Raw genomic sequence first — 10673 nt, 5'->3', positions numbered from 1 at the left:
AGGGTGTCCCACAAACATGACAGTTGGTGAATAGTTTAAAATGTCTTCTTCCATAATATGTCAATGCTAAAGAGAAAAAGAATAAATATTTTATGGCATCCATATTCAAAGTAAAATATATTAGGGTAAAAGATTGTTTAAACTAAATAAACTACAAAAAGTCTTAAATATCTTATACAGTTGGAAGAAGACTTTCAAAACTATTTACCAACTTTCATGTTTCGTGGGACACCCTGTACTTTCAGATTTATGAATGAATGTCGCAGGAGCGAAGACGATTAAAAAGTTGTCGCTTATATTTGTTTCTAAGATGAATTTGTTTATATAGTGTAAGGAGTATGAAATAGAAGGGAGATACAACTGACGCGGCCCGCCCTACCATATGATTATACATGTTTTGCACTTGTATAAGAAATATTCAGAATCGGTTATTGTATACGTGGTAATTGTACATCAGATATTTCTTATACAAATGAAGTACCGTCTGCAAAGCATGTACAATAATGTGGTATGGCGGGCCGCGTCAGTTGTATCTCCCTTCTATTCCATACTCCTTGGTTTAGTGCGTATGGAGAATTCTACTCGTGTTCTGCTACAACTATCCCTCAGCTACCTGTTTGTAACAATCAAAGCTACACGTTCCTGAAAACATTTCTAGAGAGAAGCGTTGGAAATCATTTTCAGGTTTACAATAACTTTTAAAAACTACAAACATTTGAGAATACAATATAATATAATAATCTATATAATGATCTATATAATAATCTATATAATGATCTATATAATAATCTATATAATGATCTATATAATAATCTATATAATAATCTATATAATAATCTATATAATAATCTATATAATAATCCAAATAATAATCTATATAATAATCTATACAATAATCTATATCATAATCTACAAAATAATCTAAATTTTAAATTATTTGAAAAGGATTTTTGAATATAAAGGAATTGATTCTTTGTCACAAACTCAGATTTTCTTTAATCTTTGCAACCTAATGTCGTAAACCTTGGATATTGTGCATTATTAAAAAATAAAATAATCTAAGTTTAAAATATCAAAGGTCTACAGCTTCATGTTGCAAAGCTATAGAGAGATCAGAACATTTGAGTTTGTGACAAAGACTCTCATTTCCTTTGTCGGAGACCGACAACGGAGAATTTCGACCATATGGGGGCAGGCAAAGATACCACGTGATCGATTCTTCCTAATTGACTGAATTGTTTTTTTAACCAATCAGAAACAATTAAAACTAATGTCCGGCCAATGAAGAGAGACAAAATGAACCACACCTTTGCCCTGGGCAGCCGTAGTACATTTGAATTTCCGAGCCGGGTCAACCTTTCCGGTCCCAGTTTGTACTGTACCTAGCTCTATGGACAGGACTAGCTGGTGCAACAAAGTTGACGCGGTGAGACTTTATAATTCATATATGTTGAATTTAATTTTACTAAAGGGGCAGAGGTGCGTGTTGCATATGTCGTTTCTAATGATCCGAATCTTTCTTTTGGGATTTTTTGGACATCTTAGACCAGAAATATTATAATAATATACATGTGCATTCAAGTACAAAGTATAAAATTAGGGAAGCAGGAAAAGGAGATTTAAAAAAATAAAATTTATAATCTGAAACACAAATTTATATTTTAATTTTCAGAATACTTGTGATATCATTCTTCGAGACAGTGAAAAGTTCTGCAACAGTAGTGCTCCGGATATACCTATAAGCCTGATAATTATGATAATAATATTGCTCCCTCTTACATGGTTAAATTTCTATTTCCACGTTTCCCTCCTTTGTCAGCCCATCTAGTTAAATACTCCAGGAACAAAATTTGATAAATAATGAGAGGTGGTTTACTACACGGACTTAGTTAAACCACTTCTCTTTTGCGCTGTGTCAATTCAAGTTCAAGGGAAGTGGTTCAACTTAGTTTTTGAAGTTCAAGTAATTCCCCTATTTATTAAATTTGGTTTCTGGTTCATTTAACAACTCCTCAGCTAGCTAGTGATTCACTCCTGGTTCATCTAATAGTACTGCAGCTAGTTTTGTGCTCCTGGTTCCTTAAACAGTACTAGTACTCCTGGTTCCTTTAACAGTACTCTAGCTAGTTCTCTACGCCTGGTTCCTTTAACAGTACTCCAGCTAGTTATGTACTCCAGGTTTCTTTAATATTACTCCACCTAGGTCTGTACTTTTGATTTCTTTAATAGTACTCCAGCTAGTTCTGCACTCCTGGTTCCTAAAATAGTAATTTAGCTAGTTCTGTACTTCTGGTTATAGTACTCAAGTAAGTTCTACTATCTGTACTTCTGGTTATAGTACTCCAGCTAGTTCTGCACTCCTGGTTCCTAAAATAGTACTCTAGCGACTCTAGCTTTGATCCTAATCTAATCTGTGTCTGAGATATCAAACATATCATAATATAATCATTGAGACAAATTTAACAAGCTTAGAACCAAATACATACCTGTTACAAAAAAGAGAAATAACAATTTGTAATTTGATGTTTTATTATTTGTCCAAAACAAAAAAATGCTATTTTCAAATAGTTTTCTAATCAAACATTTTTTAATGGAATAATACAAATCAATTTGCTCATGTAAACGTTTATGTACATTTATATTTGTTGTATAATAAACAGAAGAAAATTGTGTTCATTCATTTAACCTTCTTGCAACGATCTGTAAAGAAATAGTGAGTTTTAACGAATTCTGAATGAGAGTCCAAAATATGATCGGAAATATTTGAAACTTGAATTCAGACAGAATGTACTTTGTTGTGTAGTTAGTTTTACGTAACGACATGAGGTTGCAATGATGTAAGGATTACAGTTTTAGGCAAGTACTCAGGTTCCTTTTTGTAGAGAAACATGTTTTAAAATGTTCAATTTCACGCCAATCTAGTTTATTTACATATTCCACAACCGTTCACTTAATCATATTAATCCTTGGGAAGATATTATATACAATGCTCAAATCTGATAATTTCTTTATTGTTTCTGAATCAAGAAAGACTCAAGTCATGTTTTCAAAAACACGAACAGAGATATCTAATTTATTTCTGATCAAACACAGCTTTTCAGAGACGGTTTTAAATCGGACATGCCACAGGGTTACTTGAAATTACGTTTAAGCTTTCAGATTTAAACGAGTCTTTGACACTCAGATCGTCTAATTCCTATATTTTTGTAACCTGAGGGTGGAAACCTTTGATATTTTAAACTTAAATATCTAAATCTAACAGCATTCAAGTTTATAATATCTAAGGTCTAAGATATAGAGATTATAAAATCAAAGTTTGTGGCAAAGACTCAATTCCTTTAAACAAAATGTCCATTATTATTCTTAGTTGAGGTGTTGGAAAGTACTTGAGCTGATCTTGAAACAGAACTTTAAACTTCGCAATTCAAGAACTTTTATCATTTTAACATTTACATAAACTTTCACCTACTAATACTGCAGTCAAAGTTAAATGACAAAGTCCATGACCATCTCATCAAAGACCCACAGATTTTCATCGGAGACCCCAAGCTTTCCATCGGAGACCACAGATTTTCATTGAAACCCCAATGAAAATCGATAATACTATTGGGTTTTTAATAAATACCTAGGAGTTTCTGACGAAACAGAAGCTTCTCCAATGAAAAGCTTGAGGTCTCCGATGAACAGCTGTGGGTCTCCAAAGAAAATTTGTGGGTCTCCTAAGAAAATCTTGGAGTCTCTAAGGAAAATTTGGGAATTATGATGAAAAGCTTGGGGTCTCCGATGATAAACTTGGGGTCTCCAATGAAAATTTGATGTCTCCGATAAAAAGCTGTGGTCAATAATGAGGATTTCTTCTTAATAGTATGGTTACAATTGTAAAAGAAGCTGAGTTCTTGTCATGAGCTTAATTTCTTTGTAATCAGATTACTTGATCTAACAGAATTCACAGTTTTAATTATCAAAGGTCTCCGACATTTGGTTGCAAAGAAATATGGATAAAAAATCAGAGTGTGTGGCGTAAACTCGGTTCATTTTCCAGAAAAAAAAACATATTCCAACAACCTCTTCCAAAATTCAATGCTGTTAAAATAACCCCCAATATTTGGTTCGTAATATCAACCTAAATTATCAAACAAATATGCCACAATCCCTGATTTTTATCCATATATCTCAGCAGCCAGTTGTCGTAACCCTTTTATATTTTAAACTATTAACACTGTTAGATCAAATAGTGATTTGAATGGTTTACAGGGTCAGTTGCAAATATATAGAGATTAGAAATTTAAGTGTGTGGCAAAAATTTAATTCCTTTCGAAATTTTAAACATTCGAAATAACGGACAGGAAGTTAGGGATTATAAAAGTTTTAAGATATCGCTAACATTTCAATCATTATTTCAATCAATATTATCGTAATTAGTTGATTAGTTTTTCTTAGATATCTAATTTTATTTGCTATAAGATACCATACTGGAAATGCAAGATTCAGGGGAAAATGAAGACTTTCAAAGATATTAGTTTCTCAAAAATGATATTCTATGAAACTAACTAATTGGAGTTTAGATATTTTTCTATTCAAGATTTATGTTAGAATTTACATTCTACCCTCTTAAAACTTTTTCATTAAATTTCAGAGAGTTAAAAGATTAAAGGAAACCCTTGAAAGACAAGTAACTGACGCCGAGAAATCCTTTAAGTTCTGAAGATTGTTGTTAGTTTGTGGTTGTTATGTTTGGTTTGTTCAGATAATTCGTCTCAACTTGGAATACTGATCAGTAGGAACCCAGAGCTAGCTCTTCTCTCCACCAGTAGAAAATAAGGAAGTAATCTAGTTTATAGAAGGAGGAACCTAGAACTCTCCTCTACCACCAGTAGAAAATAAGGAAGTAATATAGTTTATGGAAGGAGGAACCCAGAGCTCTTCTCTCCACCAGGAGAAAATAAGGAAGTAATCTAGTTTATAGGAAGAGGAACCCAGAGCCAGCACTTCTCTACACCAGGAGAAAATAAGGAAGTAATCTAGTTTATAGGAGGAGGAACCCAGAGCTCTTCTCTCCATCAGGAGAAAATAAGGAAGTAATCTAGTTTATAGAAGGAGGAACCCAGAGCTCTTCTCTCCATCAGGAGAAAATTAGGAAGTAATCTAGTTTATAGGAGGAGGAACCCAGAACTCTTCTCTCCACCAGGAGAAAATAAGGAAGTAATCTTGTTTATAGGAGGAGGAACCATTAGCTAGCTCTTCTCTCATCCAGGAGAAAATAAGGAAGTAATCTAGTTATAGAAGGAGGAACCCAGAGCTAGCTCTTCTCTACACCAGGAGAAAATAAGGAAGTAATCTAGCTTATAGGAGGAGGAACCCAGAGCTAGCTCTTCTCTACACCAGGAGAAAATAAGGAAGTAATCTAGTTTATAGGAGGAGGAATCCAGAGCTATTTTCAAAAAAATGCTTTAATGATTTTTAAAAAAAAAATTTAAAAAGAGTAAGTTTTGTCAGAGAGAGAGAGAAAAAAGTTATGATTGGTTATAGGATAGTAAAAAAAAATATATCAAACTGCATATCAAGTTACGTACTAATTTAATGTATTTCAACAAAAAAATAAATAACCAATAATTTTATAGCATTTGTAATTTAAACAAAAAACTTTAATAGCCAATTATATATACATATTACAATAGATAAGATCTAAATGAACAATAATTTTTTAGCAGTGGTAATTTAAACAAAAGTAGTTTATTAAAAGACATATTTTTGAAAAATATAATAAAAAAGATTTTTAAAAAAGTTTTTAAAAAGTAACAATCTTGACTTAAAACTTTAAAAAAACAAAAAGTTAAACTAAGATCGGATAAACAAGCATCAAACTACAGACTAAGTTTAAGGACCAATCAAATGTATATTATCAACAACAAAAATGACCAATAATATTATTGTAGTGCTGATTTTAGAATTTTAACAAAAACCAAATTTACATTTAAAACTGTACTGGAAGAAAACTTTATAATTCTTTTTAACAATAAGAAACTGCCACTACAAGAAAACAAATGTAATCAATAAAAATAAACAAGGAAGCAACAAATTTTGATGCGTCAATTCTGTTTACTGCAACGGGGGGGGGGCAAAAAAATAGTTAAAAGAAAGAATGCTTTTTTATTATTATTCACAAGTATATTTAGATAACTAGTGTTTCTTCAAAATCTAACCCCCTCCCCCTTTAGGACAAAAAGTTATCAAAGAGTATATGTACACATTATGCATACCTTTGTTTATGGCAGTTCATGGTGTATATCTACCTCATATTTAGATTTCTTAACTGTTAGGCTAAAAGATAGTGTAAAGAACCAACCAAAGAGAAACTTCGGAGAAATAATTGATGAAAAATATTATATTAAAAAACAAGCCTTCTATCTATCTATCTATCTATCTATCTATCTATCTATCTATCACAACATGTCTATCTATCTATATCATAAAGCTCTTCGCTCGTATATACAAATTTTTAAGGAATCCATGGACTATGGATACACAGGCTAAAAAATCTAATTTTTTTTCAAAGCTCAAATTTTATTAATCTTACGGGTAATATTAGGTACTTGAGCTAGTCCTCTATAAAGCAATTGATCTTCTGTTGAATCTGGTCTCAGTCCGACTTTGCCTGAAAAAATAAATCCTGATAAAAACAATATTTTACTTTTCTGATACAGTGGTAATTAGAAAATAGTAGGCTATGAAATTTCTTTGTAATTTTACAAAGCACTGGCAGCCGTAGTACATTTGAATTTCCGAGCCGGGTCAACCTTTCCGGTCCCAGTTTATACTGTATCGCCCGGACATTGGGTAAATAAAGCAGACACTCTATTGGACTAGCCGGTGCAACAAGGTTGACGCGGTCAGACTTTAGGTTGAATTTACTTTTACTTAAGGGTCAGAGGTGCATGAAAGAAAACATTTATTTTATATGTTTCCTGATTACCAGAATGAAAAATATATCAAATATTGAAAATACAATTGTAAATGCAAAGGTCGAGGTATTCTTAATCTAGAAGGCTGATCTCAATATCAGATGCGGGCACCTTTAAATTTTAATCGCTCAATTCCTCATTATGGGATATCGATTTAAATTAATCCGTAGGTCGGAAAATGTATCATTGAATCTAAAAATCTAAAATGTTTACGCTCTGAGGGAGAAAGGAATTAAACACTGAAGTGTTCTAATACCTATATCTTTGTAACCTGATGGTCTTAACCTTTGATATTGTTGACTATTGGCAACGCATAAGTAGTTAAGATATAAAAGGGTTAGAACATAATATTGCAAAGATATAAATATTAGCAATGTAATGCTTAAGGCAAGTGTTTAATTCCTTTATCAAGATTACACTATACTTCAAGACTGATGAGCTTTAATTAAAAATTCCTTTATCAAGATTACACTATACTTCAAGACTGATGGCAGCTTTAATTAAAAATTCCTTTATCAGGATAACATTATACTTCAAGACTGATGACAGCTTTAATTAAAAATTCCTTTATCAGGATAACATTATACTTCAAGACTGATGACAGCTTTAATTAAAAATTCCTTTATCAGGATTACACTATACTTCAAGACTGATGGCAGCTTTAATTAAAAACTCTCAAAACCTTGCACTGTCCAGTGTCCAGGGATAAAAACCATAGTCTTTGCAATATTGAAATTATTTCTATCGTTTATTTTTACCATTTTCGTGTCTGCTGTAAACAAGGCTAATGTAATCTTATGCTAAACCCAGGATTGAGCGAATTGAGCTTGGCACGTACAGGGTTACAGGGTTTTACAGGGTTACCCGCAAAGAATGAGACTTCAGAGACGACTGTACGGAATTTAATCAGTTTATTCTTTAGCTTAAAAGTTTCCGCACACTTAAAATCATCATTTTTCTGTATCGAGTTTTTAACGTAGAAGACACAATTCTACCTCAGGGGTGTTAATTCTTTTTAATCATCCCCCCACCATAATTTTTTGAAAATAATGTTTTTCTCCAAAAGTTAGAATTATTTGTACGGAGTGCCAAAAAAAAGATCAGGTGCTTTCTTTGCTGAGTTGGGGGAAATCATTGATTTTTAAGGGAAATTAATGAGTTGTTGTGGAAAAAGTATCAAAAAGGATAAAAAATTATCAAAAAGGATAAAAAGGATAAAAAAGTATCAAAAAGGATAAAAAGTATCAAAAAGGATGAAAAAACTTGCTTTTGGATGTCATATTTTTCACCCCCCCCTCCCATTACTTATTACTTAAACTATTTCTTAAATTCCAAGTTATGATAGGAAATAAGATGGAACTATTAAGCCGTCATCTTATAGTCTTAAAGGTCGTTATTGAAATCACAACCTTTGTGGGTAACTTTGTATTTGCAAGTTGGTTGTATCTACCTGAGTGTAATTGCAGTATCCCTGTATAGAATTAGGTACAGTACAAACTGGGACCAGAAAGGTTGACCCGGCTCGGAAATTCAAATGTACTCCGACTGCCCGTGTTTTAACAAGTTGGTTGTATCTACCTGAGTGTAATTGCAGCATCTCTGTATAAAGCTAGGTACAGTACAAACTGGGACCGGAAAGGTTGACCCGGCTCGGAAATTCAAATGTACTCCGACTGCCTGTGTTTTTGAAAGTTGGTTGTATCTACCTGAGTGTAATTGCAGTATCTCTGTATAGAATTAGGTACAGTACAAACTGGGACCAGAAAGGTTGGCCCGGCTTGGAAATTCAAATGTACTCCGACTGCCCGTGTTTTAACAAGTTGGTTGTAGCTACCTGAGTGTAATTGCAGCATCTCTGTATAGAGCTAGTTACAGTACAAACTGGGACCGGAAAGGTTGACCCGGCTCGGAAATTCAAATGTACTCCGACTGCCCGTGTTTTTACAAGTTGGTTGTATCTACCTGAGTGTAATTACAGTATCTCTGTATAGAGTCTGTATCTACCTGAGTGTAATTGCATTATCTCTGTATAGAGTCTGTATCTACCTGAGTTTAATTGCAGTATCTCTGTATAGAGTCTGTATCTACCTGAGTGTAATTGCAGTATCTCTGTATAGAGTCTGTTTTTCTAAAGTCTCCAGCTGTTTTTCAATCTCCTCTAACGCATGCTTAGCCTGGGTTATTTTCGTAATTTTAAGTTAATTTTAATAAAAAAAAAAATTTTAAATGAGAGGCATTTCATGGTTCTTAAAGGTACTCTTGAAACCTTGATCTGATCAATAGTGTGGAAGTTACCGTCGTTTTCCTGGTTTGTGGTGTTTTTAAGCAAGAAATGTACTTAAGTCGTATTCTTAAAGAAACCACAATTGAAAATATAAAGCTTTCAATCACAAAAACATAAATATCTTATTCATACTTGATCAGACAAAGCTTTGAAGGGTACAGCTGAGAATCAACCATGCCATCAATGAAGTATCTCTTTCATGAGATTATGAACGTTTAAACCTCCTTTAATTCTCTCTGAAATATTAGTAGTATCTTCAATAAGAAAAGTAAATATAAAAGGTTTAAAAGTGTCAAAGATGAAAACGGGCACAGAATTTTTTGATCCACAAGCATCTCAATGATAAATATAAACATGGTGGCGGGGAGGTATCGGGGCTCAGTCCCACTCTGAATCCTTGAAATCCACGGTTTTAAGGGGTGTTCACTTTTCACTGAGCCCCCCACCACCCTGACAAATGTCTGTATCTGTCCCTGTCTAAAAGTTTGCTTTGTTACATTGAGAAAAATAAATAAATACGAATATATCAAATCATTTTTATAAATTACAAAAGGCTTAAATGAGTGTTTAATATTTAATTCAATTTTGCTTACATGCAGGGTGTCCCACAATATAGTGGATTAAATAAAGCATGTATTAAATGGGTGAATGTAGATGCTCGTATTATTCCAAAGCAAACCTACATTGAAATTCGTCATTTAACGAGTACAACCTTTTGATTAATCCAATATGACACCCTGTATCATATATGCAATCAGAATATAAACGCTTAAAATACACTTTTTTATACTGTGCATAGAGTTTCGCAAAAATAAATCAGAGTCTCTTAAAATTCACAAAATAAAAAACATAAAAATAACATTTCTGAGGTTTGCTGAAAATTACTTCAAAACACTGCTAAAGGAACTCTAGTCGTATTTTCAAGTGCCCTTCCATATTTCTAGAGATCCATGACCGATTCACAACGGTACCTTTAATGAATGGAATAAATGAGAAATTGTCAGAAAAATAACTATGATATCTTTCTCATAGTTACTCAGACAGAGGGTTTAAAAGGGAACCTTTTTGCATCGGATATTCCACTCTTTAACTTGAAATTACGTCTAGAGTTCCTTTAATCTCTTCAGGTTGCATAATAATTGCAGATTAAGAAGAGAGGAGGGGAGAGAGGAGGTTAATTTCTGTTAAGGTTTTTATAAAAAGGAATTTGAAGCATTTTGTTAAAAGTTGAGACAGGTTGGGCAAATCAACTTTTTACAAAATAAAAAAATAAAAATTTTTGTGCCAATACAATTTTGTGATAAAGAAATGCAATATGCAAGAAGTAGCCACGGTTCGGATTTAATAAACAGCAAGAGATAGTTGAATTATATATGGATAGTTTAACAACGTAGAGAAGTAGCTCAACTATTCGTACCAACTTCATC

General features: G+C 32.8%; 1 protein-coding gene across 6 annotated transcripts in view; it reads right to left on the bottom strand.

Moving 5' to 3' along the window:
* Positions 1-575: 575 nt before the first annotated feature.
* Positions 576-10673, bottom strand: part of LOC111716844 (protein msta) — a 36290-nt gene continuing 26192 nt past the window's right edge. For 3 of the 6 annotated variants that reach the window (XM_023492375.1, XM_023492348.1, XM_023492383.1), the window contains exons 20-21: positions 9051-9136; positions 6544-6655 (exon numbers count right to left, since the gene is read on the bottom strand). In XM_023492375.1, the coding sequence (XP_023348143.1) occupies positions 6607-6655; positions 9051-9136 (135 nt within the window). In that variant the 3' untranslated portion in view covers positions 6544-6606. Of the gene's footprint in view, positions 643-2170; positions 2259-2344; positions 2368-6543; positions 6656-9050; positions 9137-10673 lie in introns of those variants that run through there. The other 3 variants (XM_023492368.1, XM_023492354.1, XM_023492362.1) reach the window with 3 other exon arrangements.

Source organism: Eurytemora carolleeae, unplaced genomic scaffold, assembly GCF_000591075.1.
Source record: "Eurytemora carolleeae unplaced genomic scaffold, Eaff_2.0 scaffold1, whole genome shotgun sequence".
NCBI lineage: Eukaryota > Metazoa > Arthropoda > Copepoda > Calanoida > Temoridae > Eurytemora > Eurytemora carolleeae.
The sequence above is the reverse complement of the archived record's forward strand: the minus strand, read 5'-3'. Positions and strand labels throughout refer to the sequence as shown.